Source organism: Chiloscyllium plagiosum, chromosome 10 (genome assembly GCF_004010195.1).
Source record: "Chiloscyllium plagiosum isolate BGI_BamShark_2017 chromosome 10, ASM401019v2, whole genome shotgun sequence".
Classification (NCBI taxonomy): domain Eukaryota; kingdom Metazoa; phylum Chordata; class Chondrichthyes; order Orectolobiformes; family Hemiscylliidae; genus Chiloscyllium; species Chiloscyllium plagiosum.
Window position 1 is genome coordinate 26631121 of NC_057719.1, and position 20188 is coordinate 26651308.

General features: G+C 39.5%; 1 protein-coding gene and 1 pseudogene across 1 annotated transcript in view; one reads left to right on the forward strand and one right to left on the reverse strand.

Annotated features, from left to right (window-relative positions):
• The window catches only part of ppp2r5eb (protein phosphatase 2, regulatory subunit B', epsilon), an 89231-nt gene extending 82339 nt beyond the window's left edge, over positions 1 to 6892 (forward strand). The window contains exons 11-13 of the mRNA XM_043697219.1: positions 797 to 924; positions 3673 to 3774; positions 4562 to 6892. Of these exons, the coding sequence (XP_043553154.1) occupies positions 797 to 924; positions 3673 to 3774; positions 4562 to 4655 (324 nt within the window). The 3' untranslated portion in view covers positions 4656 to 6892. The remainder of the gene's footprint in view (positions 1 to 796; positions 925 to 3672; positions 3775 to 4561) is intronic.
• Positions 6893 to 19580: 12688 nt separating this feature from the next.
• On the reverse strand, positions 19581 to 19649 carry LOC122554045 (annotated as a pseudogene).
• Positions 19650 to 20188: the final 539 nt, after the last annotated feature.

The window sequence follows — 20188 nt, forward strand, 5'->3', positions numbered from 1 at the left end:
CTGGCTTTATTAGATACTTGTAAATAGAAATTCTGTATTGGGAACATACTTCTCAAGTGTTAACACTAATGAATCTCTCATGCTTGAAAGGCTGATCTGCAATTGCTACTTCCCCGTGTCTATGCCCATGAGATTACATTAAGCCAAAAACTACCCTATGTCAACTTGACGAGGCCATTGTAGGCAGTGTGTGCTGATGAATGTCAACAGTCTGATCTCACAATTTAAAAAAAAACAAAACTGTGGGCAAGTTCTACTTTTGAAAGTTGTTTTAGTTCCTGATTGAAGCATAGGAGATCACCTAGTAATGAGAACAAATACTGACTGTCTGTCTGTAGAGTGTGCTCTGTATTATTGCGCAGATCTCAGAAAGGCATTATAGCTTTAAGTCAGCTGGCTGACACCACACATGACTTTCGAATAAGAAGTCTCCATTTTGGTCTCTAAATTGTCAGTTGCTGGTTGGTCTGTTACCAAACAGTAAGGAAGTTCACAGTGTATATAATATAATGTAATAGTAATCTAAGTTGGCACGTAACCCAGAGTGTAAATGCAAACCTAAATTATCATACTAGTGTGCAAGTTCATTGTTAAATTTCCAAGTATCTGCCTAATTAGGACCCTGACTCTTTGTGGTATGTTAGTTGAGCTGATAACATGCAGCACATCATGCTTGGCATCAAATGGTTGCATCTCTCCGCATTGAAATATTTGTCATCCTAGTGCTTGTGTTAGTTCAGAGCACTACAAAAATTTTAAATATTGCTGTAAATCTAATTGTTTTTCTTCCCTAAAGGTGGCTGAAAGGGCACTTTATTACTGGAACAATGAATACATTATGAGTCTCATAGAAGAGAACTCTGCTGTCATCCTGCCCATCATGTTTCCCAGCCTGTATAGAATCTCTAAAGAACATTGGAATCCGTATGTATTTTTTCATTTGGAATGGAAATATTTGTTACCTTGGAGAATTTTATTTTTTCTGTGTACTTTCTGTAATTCAGCAATGACTCTGCTGAGATTATTCCTGTCTAACTACATTTAACTTTCGAATTGCTCACTTCTACAAGTAATGCTCAAGCTTCTACAGATTTCATTGGTGAACTCATCCAGCTTTTAATTTAGCTTCCCACATGTCTCTGACAAACCTGCCTGCTGCTCCTGTTAGCTTATGAATTTTGTCAAAGTTATTAATGGCTGACGCCATGGTGTCCTTGAGGCTGAACAGCTAGCAGGTCTCCAGTTCTACGAGATTAAGCAAACCACATTGTTTCTTCCTTGGCTAGGGCGTGCCTGTGATGTGCTCAATAGAATGTGCCTTCGACTCTAAATTGAGGCAGAGTACCCACTGAAGTGTCAGTATTGAGTTGGAGGGTGAAGGAGGCTGGTGATTCCTCTGAGAGATTTGTGACTTCTTCCTCAGAATTGGAAGTGATTGTGTTGGCTGGAGTGGGTCCGCTATCCTCTGGGTCCAGACCATGCAGGTGCTATTACTGCATGCAGATGGCATGAGTATGCTGGTGTATTCAGCAAACATGACCATGTCGGTAAAGAGCACCCCTGCTGTTGATACTGAATCTTGCATGGTTGCTGGCACATGAGCAGTTTCTATCCCCTCTTACAAGCTCAAGGATCCTCTCCTGTGGAGTGAGGCAATGAATAATGGACATCCCATTACCTATCTTGGCTTTCAGCCCTATGATGGGTTGTTTTCTCTTGGAATGAGTCAACGGGAGAGATTAAGTAAAACGAAAATAGCTGACACAGCTGTTAACTATTGGTATGGATGGATGAAAGCTGTCCAGACGAGTCAAAAGTGCAGAGGACAGGAGGAGTTAGTAGCCTGACGGAATGGGGTGGATGAGAGCTCTTGAAAGATGTTCCGTGCGATGGTGAAAGTCATAAACCATCAGTCTTAGCAGAGATGTGTGCAGGAGCAGCATTAGTGAGAGCGTAGCAGAAAGCGGATGGTGACCTTTGTGAAGGGCGGGAGGCTATTAATCTGTCTTGCCCTCCTGGCAAGCGCTGACCGAGTAGCAACTTTGTACATGCTTGCAAGGTCTGGTGCCATGGTCTTTGCTGGTAGTCCTGAGAAAAGGTGTTGCCTCTCCAGTCCACAGCCTTGTCCACAAGAACCTCTGGGTCTTCGTCAGCAAATCAGGGTGTACTATAATTATGAAGGGCTATTCCTGGCTTGCAGTATTTGAACTGGTGCAAAGCTGGAATTTAGGCCCCAAATCTAAAGGAGGAGAGGGTCCAGAGGAGTTTTACAAGAATGATCCTGGGGATGAAGAGCTTGTCATGTGAGAAGTGATTGAAGACTTTGGTGAAAGTGAGGACTGCAAATGCTGGAGATCAGAATTGAGAGTGTGGTGCTGGAAAAACACAGCATCCAAGGAGCAGGAGAATGGGTCTAATATTCAATGGAATTTAGGAAGATGAGGGGGGATCTCATTGAAACTTAAAAAAGACTGAGGGGCCTGAATAGAATAGACGTGGAGAAGATGTTTCCATTAGTGAGAGAGACCAGGACCTGAGGGCACAGCCTCAGTCCAGGGACAATCCTTTAGAACTGAGATAAAGAGGAATTCCTTTGACCAGAGTATTTAAGACAGAAATTGTAAGGGATTCAAGATGTTTGGGGAGAAGGCACGAGAATGGAGTTGAGAAACTTATCAGCCATGATTCAATGGCAGAGCAGACTCAAGGAGCTAATGGTCTAATTCTGCTCCTATATCTTATGGCCTTAATTTTGACACCAGTAACAAGAAACCCTTAAGTCCCAACAATGGTGAGTACTTTGGCTCCTGCTGAATGCAGTGTAAAGCAAGAGCAGTGCAGTGGGGACATGGTGCATGATTAATTAGGTGAGCAGTATAACATTTACATGAGAAAATACTCTAGAGTTCATGGAGAGAAGCCTTCCATGAAACACTCAGAAATTGACAGCCAACATTTGGGAATATTCAGAACATTATGCTTGACTTATCATCTGTTCCAATTTGAAAAATTATGCTATTTACTTTAAACCTTCTGTGTTCAAGTCTCTTTTGATTTGAACAATGTGTAGACATGTGTAATTTAAGATATTATTTTACTGAATTTTCCTCCCTGCCTTAATTTCAAGCATTTTTTCTCGTAATAAATAAATTGGTTATAAACAATCTCTGTAAATACATTTGTTTAAATGTACTGACATTTGTCCCCTAATGTTCTATTTTTCAGTTTTGTATGTAGCAGATCTAACCATACTAGAGGGAATCTGATAACTACTGTTGCGCGAGGCATCCGGGTTTGATTTCAGCCTCTGGTGACTGTGTAAACTCCACACAGACATTCTCTGTGTCCATCTGTGTGGATTTCCTCCTACAGTCCAAAGATGTGCAGGCTCGATGGATTAGCCATAAGAAATACAGGGTTAAAAGGATAAGGTAGAGAAGTGGGATACTCTTTGGAGGGTCGGTATGGACTTGATGGGCTGAATAGTCTGTTTCCACACTTTAGGGAATCTGTGATTCAATGCTAGTTTATATTAATTTCTGGTAATCACTTCAGTTTATCAGCATATTTTCAATACTGAAGTAGCCAATTTTTTTCTTTTTTTGTTGCAGCATGTTGTGGTTCATGGCAACTTGGTCAAAACGTTCTCTAAGCATTGGTCTGTTTTTGCAGGGCAATTGTCGCTTTAGTCTACAATGTACTGAAGGCTTTTATGGAAATGAACAGCCCATTATTTGATGAGCTCACAGCAACATACAAGTCGGATCGCCAAAAGTAAGATCTTAACTGTCTTTTAATATGGCATTGATCAATTAATAATATAGGACTTTCCTTACAACAATCATCTTAATTTTATCATACAAAAGCCTGTCCCTATATTTTGGGCTTTAATGTTTACCTTGAGAGACACTAATAATAACTTACTCAAAAATATTGGTAACAAATCTGAAAGGAAGATTATGGCAAGTATTTCAAGACTACAAAAACACTGCAGCAGGACAAAGCTAAAATGCCTGGTTTGGACACTTAAACTATTTCCTATTAACACAAGCACAGGCATAAAATAGGTTTTGTAATATATTCTCTTTTATGATTGACCACTTGCTTCAGCGAATAAAATAATGAAACTAAAAATTGAAATGCAAATTTATATAACTTGGAGGAAAAAAGTCATTTATATTCTTCAATAATCTCCCTACCCACCTCATGAACTGTAAAAATTGGTGAGAAAATGTGATACCCTTTAATTTCTTTGTTCGTGAATTTTGGCTGCTGATATCACAATGCCGTCACAGTTTAAAGGGCTGAGGCATTCTGTTGCTTGCATCTCCCTGGATGGCAGTGGTGTCACTCTGTTGTACAAATCAAAATTCTCAATTTTCACCCATGCTGACAGCCTCATTTCATTAGGGTTAACGTGGTACTGTTCAATGAGGTAAAAGCTCCAATAATGGTTTGTTTTCCTAATAGTTGCTTCAGTCCATTATGAAATTAAGTAACAACTTACAGAAGGAGACTTTGATTCATAACATGGTCCAACTTCCTTAAAAATATTTTTCAGAGAAAAGAAAAAGGAAAAAGAGCGAGAAGAACTTTGGAAAAAGTTGAGGGCCCTTGAAATAAAGAAGGGTGCGATAACAGGGATGTCACCTTAATGAAGAAAAATGGTGCTCGTATTCCCATGATATACATTTATGTAGTAAGAGGTGGAGCAACGGTTTTCTGTATTGTGCTACTTACTTTACAGTAGATTTTGCATCTGTTTCATTATCAACGAAAGTTCTGTAACAGTATTGTATATAACTTTTCTCTTCATGTTGAAATGATATGTCAAAAAGAAGGGCGTCAGCATGAAATATGTACAGTAGATGGATGTTTGCGAGCTCTTCTGGAAATGTAGTCATTGTTCTAACTTCAAAAAAAGAAAAAAATTCTAGCATCCACATGGGTGGTACAGAAACTTCAAAGAAGATTGCTATATCAGGATACCTGAATCGAGCGTTCCATACATATTGGTGGCAGATTACGAGCAAATATATTTTAGACTGAAAACTGTGCTCCAGCTTGACCCTGAGACTTTGCTGCATTTTAATTTATACTTAAGGTGAAATTATTTCTTACAAGTTGTGGAAGTTCTGTTTTTACTTTGATTTTAAACCTATTGTGGTGTTATAATACCTCTTATACACAGCACACTGGTTGTGTAAAGGTTAGTGTCCATGTGCATCACGATGCAATTCATACCTTTTGTACTGGTAGAACTGTATTAAAGTGCATGCCTGGCATATGCACTAACAGTACTGTATATTAGAGAAAGTATCTATTCAAGGATACACAATTCTTTCAATGGGATACAAACCTGCAAAAGCAGGAAATATCCAATAACTAACTAAGTGTAAGTTGGTTGTACAATGTTACTTGTTTGCAGTATAAGCTACATAACCTTTTACTGTTTTCACATTTACACCATGCAAATAATTCATACAGAAAACTTAAAGGTTCCTAGAGAGAAATGAACACCCTTCTTAACTCCATGGACAGAACATAGTTAAGTGCATCAGACGTTGTGAGCATAAAGTTGGTGTATACAATACAGAAAGTTGGTTAACAAGGCTAACATTATTAGGAATCTGTGTGAGACTAATTTTAATATGTGGGGTCATCCACACCATGCGCACGTCAGCATTCTATTTGAACAGGTAGGGAAATAAGCCATAATACCTTATGGCGTAGTATGCACTGTATTGATCCAATTGGATTGTTCACGATCAGTGTTATATTGCCCCATGTGTTACACCACTCTGTTGATAAAACAGTTTTCATCCCACCAGGTGTGGGAGGATGTATGGTATAAAACTTCTTTTCAAAAATACTTTTTTGTAGTTTTTAATTTTACTGCCGCTCAGACATGCTCACCATTCTGCACTGTTCTCAACCATTTTTAAAGAAAACTGTCAGACTTCTCATAACTATTAAATGATCATTAAGTTTTACAGGTTGTCCTTGATGATTTTGTTCATTGCTGCAAAGTGTTGGGATTTCAAATGCCGTTCCTTTTAAATCAGATAGCAAGCATAAAATAATTTGATTTCTTTCAGTCTAGGGAAAGGGCTACGTGGGCCAAACAAGATACTGCCACATCAAGAAATGTAATGTTGAAAATAATTTATTGGTTCAAGTTCAGATACAAAATATTTGCACTTGATTGGAATTGGTTACTAGACAATGCTTGCTGTATGTCACACCTGCATCATTGAAGGTGTTAAATAACTCAAAAATAGATGTGTGTATTCTCCATGGCAATATTGATTTTTTTTTTTGGGAGGTGATAAATTGAAGAAAGATATTTCAGATATGAGCAGAGCTTGAAAGAAATGTATTACAACTTTTATAAAAGTTCATAAGTAAAACAAGTTAAGAGCTGTCTTAAAGACTTCACTTTAGTTTTCAGAAATACTAAGTGGTGACCTGAGTGATGCATTCTAGTCAGGAACCTCCTTTGCTTAATCAACCAAAGTGTTGCTGACTGACCACATTGGTAGTGTAAATGATGGGTTTTATACCAATGCAAAGCAGTTGCTGTGTTTCATGACAGATTACTGTGAACACATTTAGTTCATTTTTGACCACACTGTAAATAGGCTGTAATCAGAAGCTCATGTATTGACTGAGAAGTTTTAAAATATAAATCTTAAATAAATAATGGATTTCTTGTGTTACCTTCTTTATCATGCATGGAAAGACAATGCTATTTAGTATTCTTTGTATGGAAAGTGCACTTGAAATTTTTCATGTCTTTTTATCTGTCAGCAGTATTACTAAAATGCTGACTGTAAGTTATGTGTATTGCATAATTGTACAGCAATGAATCAAATACATTCTGTAAATTATGTTCTTAAAACTCTGATTACTTTGTCAAAACCATTGATTCAAAAAATATTTTTAACGAAGTGGTATTGTATTAAAATATTAGCATTTTGTATCAGTTTGTTAAACTGCTGTTCTCATCCAAGATTACCTCAAAGACAATCTACACAGGTACTAGATTTTATTTCAGGGTGTCACTCAAATCAATCACAGACTTGTCTTTTTAAAATCAAGTATTAGTGTTTTTTTTGTATAATTGTTGCAATTACTTCCATGTATTATGTACCAACATTCCTTTTTCTGCATGAAGGATCAGTTAACAATGAATTGCTTCGTGCACAAGAAATATTTATATATTCAGATAACTGAACAAAGTGTGGTTGGTTGCAACTTTACTCTTTGATATAAATGCTAAATAGTTGATGACTTAAGGGTATAAGAACCTAAATGTCATGGAATAAGGAATGTTCAGGAATGTATGGTGATCTCTCAGCTGGTAGTATTTTACCCAACTTATGGATAAAATTCTATGTGGCAGTTTTTCCTTTTTAATGACATTTTCTAAATAGGTCAACTTTGTTCTTGACTGCAAAATGTTTTGCAATTGCGCTTAATATTACTTGAATCTAATTTTGTACTTTTGAAAGAACAGTAGGTTCACTGGAAAGTGAGTATTGAGCTTGAGACAGATGTTTGCTATTAAAACTTAAATTTGTCATCAAAATGGGTATAGTTCTAAAGCAGTCTTTCTTCCATTAATATTTCTGAGGAACACATTGTTTAAAAAGTAATTTTTGAAAAATACTACCTTTAAATTACTATTAAATATGATCCAACAGGTTGTGGTAGAGGCTATTATGGCAATTTTTGTGGGGTGGGGAAATGTGTGGGTATTCTATAAACTTGTTCATATTGAGGTATGGTATTAAGTTCAGTGTTTTAATGTGTAACAGCATAGCCATATTGGGAAAACACTTGTAATGGTACTTTTAAGCTATAAATGCTAATTTATCATTTATAATGTTTTTAAAAATAAAATTAATTTTAATTAAATTTCTCTAATACAATAAAGTTGTAGTTCTGTTCCAGGAAAGTACAACTTCAAGCAGATTTTCCCATTACAATTAATGTAAATGCAGTAATGATGTTTTGGGGACCTTTATGGAAAAGAACAAACTTTTTTTATATATTCTAACATTGTGTTACTTAACATTTATAAACTATTAGTGTGATTTGTAAATAACTTCTAAAATAGTTTTATAAGAGAATTATGCTAATTCTTTATACTGTGCCCTTTCTATTTCCTGACTCCCTCTGAAATCCTTGCTGCAAGGGAGTGCTCAGGAAAGGGGCAGTAAGAAAGAACAAGTGAATGGATGACTGGAAAACTTCCAATTGTCAGATAGGGAAGCAGAGACAGTGTGCATTTTGGGGATCTGGAAAGGTTTCTCTGAAATGGCACCAATTGGATCATGCATGCTTCATTGGACGATGAAGCTGAGGATGATAGCCATGATCATAATGAATGGTGGTGCTGGCTTGAAGGGCAGAATGGCCTACTCCTGCACCTATTGTCTATTGACCTGGCTTGAAACAACATTAAAATTAAGTCCTAACACTGCATACTGGTCTCATTATATCCACAATGTAAAGAGAAATGCTGTTAGGCAATTTTAAATAGGGACCCTCTGTACAGCAATCAACTGTTAATCATTCCTGTTAAATAATGTAATCTCTTAATCGGTTTTAAAAAGGTCAGATTTCATACTGCAAAATGATCTCATGATAAAGTAAAGATTTTTATACAAGTTCACATATCCAAAAGAATTCCATTAATCTTGGACCAAAATCTAATGGCAGTAATGCAAATTTCAGTAGATACAAAACTTCATTTGAATTAAACCTGACTGCACAGTAGCAGTTCTCTGTTTAACTGAACAAATCTATGGTGGTGGTCTGTGTTCTGAATACTTAAACTCACTTTCCTGTATGCTCTGAAATCTTTAATTATTGCTCCATCAAAGCAGTTAACTTCCTGTTTAAAGCATACATGGAATCTTCTTTAATATTGGTTTGTGACAGAGGACTTTATGCTGGCCTTCCTTGAAACTGTTCTTATTCAGTCAAGATTTGAAGGCATTCATAACTTTGAAGGATTCAATCTGATCTGTATAGTTTTAACCCCCTCCCTCAAAAGTATCTAAGTAATTTATTACTAATTTTCTGATTTGTAAGGAAATCAGTTGTATTAAAAGTGCATATTTAGGAGGGTCAAGTTTCTCTTTTTATAAATCTGCTAATTAGAGCCCCAGCCAAATATAGCATTTAGAAACAAGAAATTGTAGAAGTACGTGGCTGCTTAGGTAGCATCTGTCTCCTTCCAACAGACCTGAAGCATTAACTATTCTTCATCCCACAAATACTACCAAACGTACTTGAGTATTCACGCATTTCATGTTTATTTCCATCTTCCAGTATTTTGCTTCTGGAAATTCAAATGTTTCATCAAAATATGTTTGTTTTTTTTTTCAGGCCACTGTGTTGCATTGTATTGGCTAAGGTGGCGTGCTTGAATGATTAATCTTTCTTTGAGTTTAACCTGCAAACAGCTGCTACTCCATACTGATCTATAAAGGCTCAAGGTTCCTTTTTATAAAGGAAACTAGAGCACCTTTTCCTCAATAATACAGAAAAGGATTTATCAACTTCAAAGTAAAAGGCATCCAGAGGTTTTTGATGTTCGCATGATAGAACTTGCGTGTTCCATATGAGGTTTTTGAGAGATGGAAAAAAATGCTGAGATTGTGATGATATGACCTGCCTGAAGCTATAAATTAGGCAGAGGTTTCACAGTTCAAGCCAAACTTCCCATGCAAACGGTTACTGGTACCTTCAGTGGGAAGCACTAGCTTATGTAGTAGCATAGCCATTATGACACAGGAGGAGGACATTCAGCTCATTGGTCAGAAATCAGTTATGAAATGATCCAGTTCTCCAGACAAACAAGAATGCAGTTGTGAAATTTTCTGAGCTCAGCTTAATTTTGCTAATCCACACTCTAAAAATGCAGTGTTTTACCCATTTATTATTGATGATTTGAAGTTGACTTGAGGAATGTCAGGTTTTGAATTATGAGTCACTGACTTTCCTTTCCCAATATATATTGCATACTGTGTAGGTATTAGTTGTTTTATGAAGTATATCTGCTGCCACTTCTCTGGAGGTAAATGCAGTTTGACAATTGTAAGCAGAACTGAATCCCTTTTCCTCCACTTTTTAAAATGGAGGTCAACTGCCAAACTAGCCGAGGCTTTGAAACCTTATATTGATCAAGTGAAACCAGTGAAGGTAAGTGGGATAGGAATGGCTTGAGAGTGGTAGAATTCTATAAGAGTTGGTGCTTTTGGAGGAGGAAGGGTTTGACACATGCCATGTAATGTGCAGTGAATTTAAACTGGTAGATGCAATCTATGTATCAGTGGTAAGTAGATCTTGCATGAGAATATTTGTGAAATTTTGATATTCCAGTATGAACTTTTGACAAATTTGTATACCAGGAATAATCTAAAGATAATATTAGTTCTCAGGTATCTGTTTTAAGTAAATATTGAAAGTCTAAAAGCATTCAAGACCCATTTTGATATGCTTTTAACCTAGAGATTAGATAGATTGAGTTTCCTGTGGGGGGAGTGGGGGGAAGAATACAAATCACTTCATGGCTTTTGATTCATGATTTGTAACATTTTGTCATAGGTACAGTGATCAAATGGCTTTATATTTCATGCAGTAAAGTACAATATCTACGGTATTTTTCAATGCAAGGCCTATTCACTGGTAATTCAAGTTCTGAGAAGCAAACTCCAAAATGGTTGCAGCACTCTCACTGAAGAGAAAGGACAGTCTGTATTTCAAACTCAGTCTTCAAGTCATCTTGTTTTCTTCATGCATGTTAAGTGACTGTTCCTTGACCTGGATCAAATTGTAAACAGGTTTTAAAATAGAGGATTGGTTGAGCTAGCAAAATGGATGGTGTATATAGGCTCCCGAATTCCTCCCCTCCACCCAAAATAAAGATTAGAGCTTGTCAAGAAGGATAAAATAAAACCAAAGGTCCAACATCTATGTCACCAATTTACCATTGAAACCAATACATTTTGGAACACCAATTGAATGAATTAATCCAAGCATTTACATTTGTGGTGGACAGCTTTATTCAAGAATGTTAAAGTTTTAATATAAAATCAAAACCTTATTAGTGGATTGTGCTGTAAATTGATGTCTATTCACTGAATTAGGATGTAATTGCATGTTAAAATCATTGTTTTAAATTATTTCCATTTCAGGTACAGAAGTTTGACTTTGTGAGCAGACAAGACAATTGGAATAGAAGGCAGGACAGTTTGGTATTCCCATCACTGACTTGCTAGTAATTTGTATCTCAGGAGTATCTTTAAAGTAGAAAAAGTGAGCAAAGATTTTTGATATTACTTACAAGTTTACTCTCAATAGACAGCAAGAGCTGCTTCAAGTAAATGAGGGAGAGACCAAAATTGACCATAGGAGTCTTAGAGAATGAGACTGAGTAAATAATAGGGATTTGAATAATTATTTTCCATTAGTGTACACATTAGAAGACAGTAGTTTTAAATGCTATAAGGGGCAAATGAGAGAAAAGTACAATAACTGTCATGAGAGGATAATGACTAGTCAGGACTACATCTTGAGTACTGAGCAGTTTTGGTCCCCTTAAGGAAAGGTATTTTATTGGAGGCAGTTCAGAGAAGGCTCTCAAGGATGATACCGAGTATAGAGGCATTGTCATTTGAACAACGATTAAACTGGTTGGGACTCTGCTCACTGGAGTTTAGAAGCATGAGAGGTGATCTGAATTTGATAGGATTCGTAAGGAGTTTGATAGATGAAAATGTTTCCCCTTATGGGAGAGTTTAGAAGGCATAATGGGGTTTCAATTTAAGACATTAGGAGGAATTTCTTGCCACAAATCTGTGGAGACAGAGTCTTTGTACATGTTTAAGGCTGCGATAGATTGTTGATTAGTAAGGGAATCAAAGGTTATGGAGAAAGCACAAGAAAGTGGATGTGAGGAAAGTCCATAGCATTGTGGCTGATGAATGGCACAAAAGGCTTAAAGGGCTGAACAGCCTACTCTTGTTCTTCAGCTCCCCAGAACCTATAATATCATAATGGGGCTAAAGTTTGAATCCCTTAGACCTGATGGGATGCATGTTAAGATATCAAAAGACATAGCTGCAGAAATAATGAATGTGCTAGGAGTAATTTTCCAGAAATCCTTAGACTCTGGAAAAATCCCAGATGATTGGAAAGTTTGCAAATGTAAGCTTTTTCTGTTTGAACAAAAAAAGTGACAAAAAGAGTTAGAGAAAATGTTAGTTTATTCTAAAGGATGTAATAGCAGAGCATTTAGAAGTACATAATGATAGAGATGCCAGTGTTGGACCACTGTGGACAAAGTAGGCAAAAGGGAAGACTGCAGATGCTGGAAGCCTGATGAAGGGCTTTTGCCCAAAATATCAATCTTCCTGCTCCTTGGATACTGCCTGACCTGCTGTGCTTTTCCAGCACCAGTAATCTGGGGTGGACAAAGTTAAAAGTCAACACAAGTTGTAGTCAGTCAGGTTTAATTAGAAGCAAGCTTTTGCAGTGCTGCTCCTTCATCAGGTGGCTGTGATGAAGGACCTATATGATTTTTAATTTGAAGGTGGAGGCTTTTGTTTGTATAGTTGAGCTGGGGTACTCCTTACAAACACAATGAATCTTCACGTGGAAGACCTACTAACAGAAGTTTTCCTATCCACTCGATGCAGTCCCCTCAACTTTTGCACTAAATTCAGTTTCTGTTCCTATGCAAACAAGTCAATCCCTATTAGTCAATATTACCCAAGTGGCATCCTTCTAAATCTCCTTTCTCCTACTTTGATCACATCCTTCCTTTAATACAATGGCCAGAATTGCATGCAATATTGTAGCAGGAGCCTTAAGGATGTTTTGTACAGTTTGAATATATGCCTGCTCTTAAACTCAAATGAAAGCCTACATGCCTGTTTAATCACCTTTTCTATCTTCAAAGATCTATGCTAATACAGGTTTTTGTTCCTCTACCTATCACTTGCTTTTGCAATGTTATTCCTCACCAAATGGTTTAACATGCAGCTCTGGATTGAATGAGATATTGTCTATTGCTTTTTTTTTAAATGGGGGGGGGGGGGGGAAAGAGAAGAAAGGAAGGGTAGAAGACCTTGAACAGTTAAGATTCACAATTTACTAAAAGACAAATTAAACCAATAGTATTTTGTTTACATTGATGTGAATGTCTTGAAGGCCTACACTTTGAAACCACGTGAGGGCAGTAGAGATCTTCAAAAACCTTTACATGGCATAGCATCAGCTGATTTTGTAATAGAATTATCAAGTGTGGGATACTTGAAATAAATCTTTGATTATTTTGATGTTAGTTTTGCTCCATTAGTCTGAGAATCATACTTAATTTTTGAGCAACTTAAGAATCTGCCAAGCTGAACTTCTAATTGAAAAATATACCTGAGCCTTGCAGCTAATTCATTAAGAGATAAAAAAGCAACTTTTCATTTAAAAGAAACTTAAGGAGCATGGTGAAATAAAATACTGAATTCTGGTATATCTATAGCTTCAAAGTGAGCCAGCTTAAATGGGAAATCTCAGGTGGTTGGCCAGAACTGTTATGTATCAAACTTATATTTAAAGTTTTCCCTGATTGTTTTATCTTGAACTGGGACAAACGTCTTGTGGCTGAACCCAGAGCTCGAAGGTATTCAATTGCATCGCAAAAAGTCGAGCAGGAGAAGGGTGCTCAATATAGTATACTTATCACAGGACAGAAGCACAGCTTTGAAAACGCAGGGGTCTAGGTGTAATTGTGTAGATATTTAATTGAGCAAGCAACAAGTGGCTTTATTGGAGCAATTGCTGTTTTAGTACACTTAATGACACTGTTTAGATTTGATTGCTAAGGATTTCACAAATAACTTTAATCTTTTGTACTTGGAAGCAAGCAGCATGTGTCAAATGTTGTATGATTAAAATCCCCAAATCCTAGAATTGGAACAAAGGTGCATTCTTGATTTAGGGTATACATTCCTAATGTTGAGCTGGGAGGAATACTTGCCATTAGTGCAGTCAATAGAAACAAGTGTAGAAACTTAATGGTTTGATGGAGCCTGACCAAATGGAAACTTGGGTTGCTTGCTACTTTCCAAAAAAAAATTGATCAATGCATATTGAATGGACAGTATCAATTTACAGCTGAGTTTTAAATAAATGCCTTAAATATGTGCTAAGATAATGACATTTGCTTAATGCAGTTTCAAATCATAACCTTGCATTTCTGGTGTGGAAAGAATGTACATACTTTCATGCAGGGCCACCATACTACATACTGAATGCAAAGTTGAGATGTACAAAAGATGTCTTGATAAATGTGTAGTAAATATTGAATACTGAAACAAATAACTACATAGGCCAGTGTCCTGAGTAATCCTTTACTTACTGACACTGATTCAGTAAGTTCAGGAGAACAGAACCTCACTTAAATACAAAATTAAAAAAAGCAGTTAAGAAAACTCAGGGGAAAGGGCAACAAAGCCCTTTGAACCATTTTTCAGGGAGAGGACAAACTTCAAGTTCCACTTTCAGTCAAAGGTAACAGTAACAAACTATATTGGGTCTGTATTGTGTAAGACACCAGCTCACACCACATACTGATCGGACCCTGGCTTGCCTTGCTGTAGGACAGTCAGTCATCAACCTTCTGGTCTCCAGCTGCCCTGTGTACTGACTGACCCTCCCTGGCCAGTTTTTCTCCAGCATAGTTGTCAGCTCCTGGTCACCCCATGTACTAACCAAGCCATTTCCAACCTGCTTGCCTAGAGCCTGGCTGTTGGCCAGCCAGCACCCAGCCTCCCAGTATATGACATCCTTTCCCTGGCCAGTGTTCTTATGGACTGGCTATCAGTTCGTCTTCTGGCTCAGTCTCCCTGCATACTGACTGGCCTGCCTGTGAGGATGCTATCAGTTGCCTGGCCCCTACTCACTTTCTTCCAGGCTGATCATAGACCCTCACCCCCAGCCAGCTTGTGTATGGCTGGCTGTAGGAAAGCTGGTCAGGGGAGGGGCAATCTTTCAGCTGCCTCGTCTCCAGTCTGGTCATTGGTCCATCTGCTCCCAGCTACCATATGTACTAACTATCCCACTCTGGCCTACACTCAATTACAAAACAAAATCCACTTGAGTGCAGCAATTGCTCACCTCCCAGCACATGTCCAGTTTTTACAGAGGCCTAGTCACCCACAAAGGGCCATCTGGAAAGATGTATTTTCTCACGGGCTCAGTCCAAAAGTGAAAACACAAAACCAGAATGCAAGGGCTAAGCCTGCCACAAAAACCAACATTTTACTTCTACTTTTAAGGGTAATAGGTTGTAACCAGCCAGTGAAACAATCCCCTAACATGAACTGAATTATACCTGTAACATTGTTTAAAATCAGCCAGTTTTTAGAAGTTAGTCCTCAAAGGAATGCCAGTTTAATGAATCAGGTTTCCTAGAAACACAAACCAGCATCAGTACACTGGATGTGGGCAGCCAGCTCAGAATCAGTCCCCCTCTCAGATAAAGGGAGAGTCATTAACATGGATTCAGCCAGCTGTCAGAACAAAACCTGACATTTTATTTTATTAATGAGTACACAACTAACATTAACTGTATACAGCAATTTACAGCTGAGAGCAGCAAAGCCAAACCCCACTGTTCAACCAATTTTCAGGTTGAATGAGCACAAACCTCAAATCCCACTTTATCACAAAAGTAGATGTAACAAATCCCTAAGACAGTTCAATTAGATAAGTGCATAGAATACAGACACCCCCACAAGAGAACCACCATCCCTTCCAGCCATATGCCCCTTCTGTCTGCCCTGACACCTTCCAGACAACAGCACTCAACCACCAAAACCACTTTCTGGCTCAGGAGTGGCCGACCCACCTTCAGGTGGATAGGACAGTCAACCCACCCACTACCTCAGGGAGGCTGGTAGCAGGGTGGCCTAAGCACCTTCTGGCTTTCAGGGCAGCCTATCCTATTCAGGTTCATAGGAACACCTACTCACCCTCCTGCTTTTGGGTGGACAGCTTTCAGGACAACCTGTGCTTCCCAGCTCAGAGGCCGACTACACCCAGGGAAAAAAAGAGTGCAGGTGATAAGCCCAATAAGCAACAATACAGTCCCTTCTAGTACAGAGACCATCATGAGTTTTTTAAAATGTAGAGTCCATTCCCAAGAACAGTCCACTTCAGTATACGAAGTGCATTGCAAGAAATAGAGTCCAGTGCCAAAACAGTCCACTCCTGAAGGTAGCAAATGCACCTACCACACAGCACTCACAGGTGTTCAGTCTCCTGAGATAACTAGGCCCACTCACAGGAACAGTACATTGCACAAGTACAGTTAACTCAAGGATGTCTACTCCTGAAGGCAGGGTCCACTCCCAAACTCCAGGATACAGCAATTGCTCACCTCCCAGCACACATGTTCAGTCTTTACAGAGACTTAGTCTACTGACAGAGGGTCAGGCCTACCCACAGGAACAGTTCATCTGGGAAGATGTATTCTCACAAGGGCTCAGTCCAAACACTAAAAAAGTGAAACACGTAAGAAACAAAACTACAGTGCAAGTATAAGCCCTACCACAAAAATCATATTTTAAGGACAGAAAACAATAACACTGGCTGTAATCAGCCAGTGAAACAATTCCCTAATGAGAACTGAATTACACCTGTGACTGTGGTGATCAGGCAGTTAAAAAAAGTCCTTAATAAGGAAGGAGTTAACAAGGAGACTATACAATTAGCCAGTTCAGAAATCCGGTTTCCTACAAAAAAGCTGGAACACTGACTGTGGCCCAGCCACCAGAGTCAGTCCCGAAACGGAAGAGATCCTAATCCTGGTTTGATCAGCCAGCCATGGCTTTCCTGATTGTCCTAGATTAACAGTATATTAATTGAGGCCCAGCACAGATTTAGTCCCCTCCCTAACAAATGGAAAGTCCTTCACCATTGAAGCTACTCCGTCAAAGACAGCTGTGTGAACAGAGCCTCTGAAACTCCTTATTTTTTTAAGGAATAGTTTGCAAAAAACTGCACATTAACTATACAGAAACAGCAATTTTACAAGGGAGAGGAATGGCAAAGTCTAGCCCCAAACCTACCATTCAACCAGTTTTCAGGGAAATGAGGACAAATCTCAAACTCCAGTTTCAAGCATTACAAAATAGTAACATTTGTACATACAAGACAGTCCAATTACACAAAAGCACATACAATATAGACCTCCAGCAACCCACCCATCCCCCACACCCCTTCTGGTTCTCAATCCATCCCATGCCCCTTCTAACCACTTCTAGGACAGCCTGTTCTGATTCCAACCTCCCCAGGATGACAGCAGTCAGGGCATCCTACCCACCTTCCAGCTCCCCTAGCCACCCTTTGCACCTTTCAGACACCTAGGTGAGTTTGCCCTGGTACTTGTCCAGGGTGACAGCACTGAGGACAGCCTACCAGCCTTCTGGTAGGATCTGCCCTTACATACCATCAGGCTCACACCTACCCAGTTGAGCCACCCAGCCTGTGGACTGACCTGATACCTTCCGACAACCTCAAACAGCCCACAAGCCTTCTAAATCTCAGCTGGACCCTACACACCTTTTGGTGCTCAGCTGCACTGACACCGGACCACTTCTAGAAGGGCCTGTCCTGATCACCCCTTCTCAGGAAGAAAGCACTCAGAATGGTCTACCTACCTTCCTGCTCAGGGAGACGAGTATCAGGGACAGCCTACCAACCTTCAGGTTCACAGGATGGCCTAGCTACCCGCTGGCTCTCGATGACAGCTTTCAGGATGACCTATGAGCCTCCCAGCTCAGTGAGGCCTGCCAGACCCAGGGACATGAGTGCAGGTGATATACCTAAACAAGACAGTCAGTCAGTCAGTCAATCAATCAACAAAAACAGTCCTTTCTGGTAGAGTCCATTGCCACACAGTTCTCTTCAACATGTAGAGTCCATTCCCAGGATCAGAGTCCACTCCAGTATACAGAGTGCCTTGTCAGAAATGAAGTCCAGTCCAAACTGCACAGTCCATTGCCAAAAACAGTTCACAACCAAGACCAGAGTCCACTCCTGAATGCAGGAAGTGCACACCCCACAGCACAGGTGTTCAGTCTCCATAAAGTCCTGGGCCATCCTTGGAGAACCAGGCCCACTCTCAGCAACACAGTACATTGTAAAGACACTGTTAACTCACAGGTGTTTGGTCCACACCCAAAAGCAGGGTCATCTCCCAAACTCCAGGATACAGCAAGTGCTCACCTCCCAGCACAGACTTTACAGAGACCCAGTCCCTCAGGAACAGCTCATCTGGTAAGCTGTATTTTCTCACAAGGGCTCAGTCCAAACACCAAAAAAAGTGAAAACATACAAAAAGGAAAACTACAGTCCAAAGGCTAAGACCTGCCACTAAAAAGAAAAAATGTTCTTTTCTCAAAGGAGGAGAAAAGAATAACAAGCTGTAACTAGCCAGTGAAACAACAATCCCTTAATGAGAACTGAATGGCACCTTTAACATTGACTGCATGGATCAGGCAGTTTTAAAAGTCAGTCCTTAAAAGGAATACCAGTTAACAAGCTGGTTATATAGTTCAGCCAGTTCAGGAATCAGGTTTCCCAATAAAAACTGGAATCACTGATTTTAGCAGTAGCTAGCAGAATTAGTCCCTAAACTGAGGAGATTCTAAATCTCCTGCTTATATAAGCCAGCCAGGGCTTTCCCAATTGTTCCAGGTTAACAGTATACACTGGCTGAGGCCCAGCACAGATTTAGTCCCCTCCCTAACACAAATGGTAAGTCCTTCAGCATTGATGCTACTCCCTCAGAGGCCACTCTCAGGATGAGCAGAGTCTCTGAAACTCCTGTTTATTTTTCTTTTAGTGCTTATTTTTTTAATTCCCTATTTATATATTTTTTTCCCCTCAGCACCCATGGTGTGTGTGCGCACAGGTGTGAGACACAGTGAAAGACACAAAGTGCACGAATCTTTATTCAAATTCCACCACCAGGAAGATAGGAAAACACCCGGGTGGCCAGTGACAAACACTGCCCTTCACATTAAAGGGCAGTGCTGTGTGATCAAAAACAATGAAGGGGAGGGTAGGGACTAAATCAAAATGGAGTTGGAGGGAGAAATAATGCACTCCACTCCCTGCGGCGCCCACCTCTCCCTGAACAACTCCAGAGTGTTGGTGGAAGCCGCGTGCTCCTTCTCCAAGGACACCCGGGCCCTAACGTAATCGCGGAAGAGGGGTAAAAAACTCCTGTTTAATTTTTTTTTCTTATAGGAAAACACCCGAGTGGCCAGTGACAAGCAGTGCCCTTCACATCAAAGGGCAGTGCTTGCCACCTTTTTACTTTTGTGTGTGCAGGTGTGAGACACAGTGAAAGACACAAAGTGCACAAATCTTTATTCAAATTCCACCACCAGGAAGATAGGAAAACACCCGGGTGGCCAGTGACAAACACTGCCCTTCACATCAAAGGGCAGTGCTGTGTGATCAAAACAGTGAAGGGGAGGGTAGGGACTAAATCAAAATACGCAGGGGCCATGCTAATCTTCTCTGTATCGTTCCAATTTTAGTATATGTGCCGCTGAAGCCAGCACAAAACTCCTGTTTATCTCTGTCAGGCAGGGTTCCCTGATTGGAGCTGTTAATCTCAGCCAATCAGGGAATTTATATTCTGAGGTCCACCAGGCTCACCTCATTACAATTACTACATCCGTTCCCACCTGAGTCTGAAGATATAGGTCAGTTCTCTTTTTTTGTAGCTTCTCCTGAGGTGTTTTAGCACCAGGTCAGAGTCCTCCAACACTGCCTTTAATTTGGGTGGTGTGTAGCGTACAGTAGCTCGCCTCTTATGCCTAGAACGTCTCAGAAGAAATCCATTCACCTCTTCAGACAGCAAAGCGATCGAGATGGCAACGTCCCCTGTATTCTTTTCAGATCCTGAGATATCTTGAAGACTTGATGGAGAGGGAGAACCCATGGGTTCTGGAACAGTCAGAAGGGCAGTTGAGGAGGTGCGCATGTTTTACTCCCACATTGTTTGTGAATTTGCAGCTTTCATGTGGTCCATATGCTTGCTCATGACCATTTCACCTACCCGAACTTTATACATCACTGGCATTGACCATACCTCTTA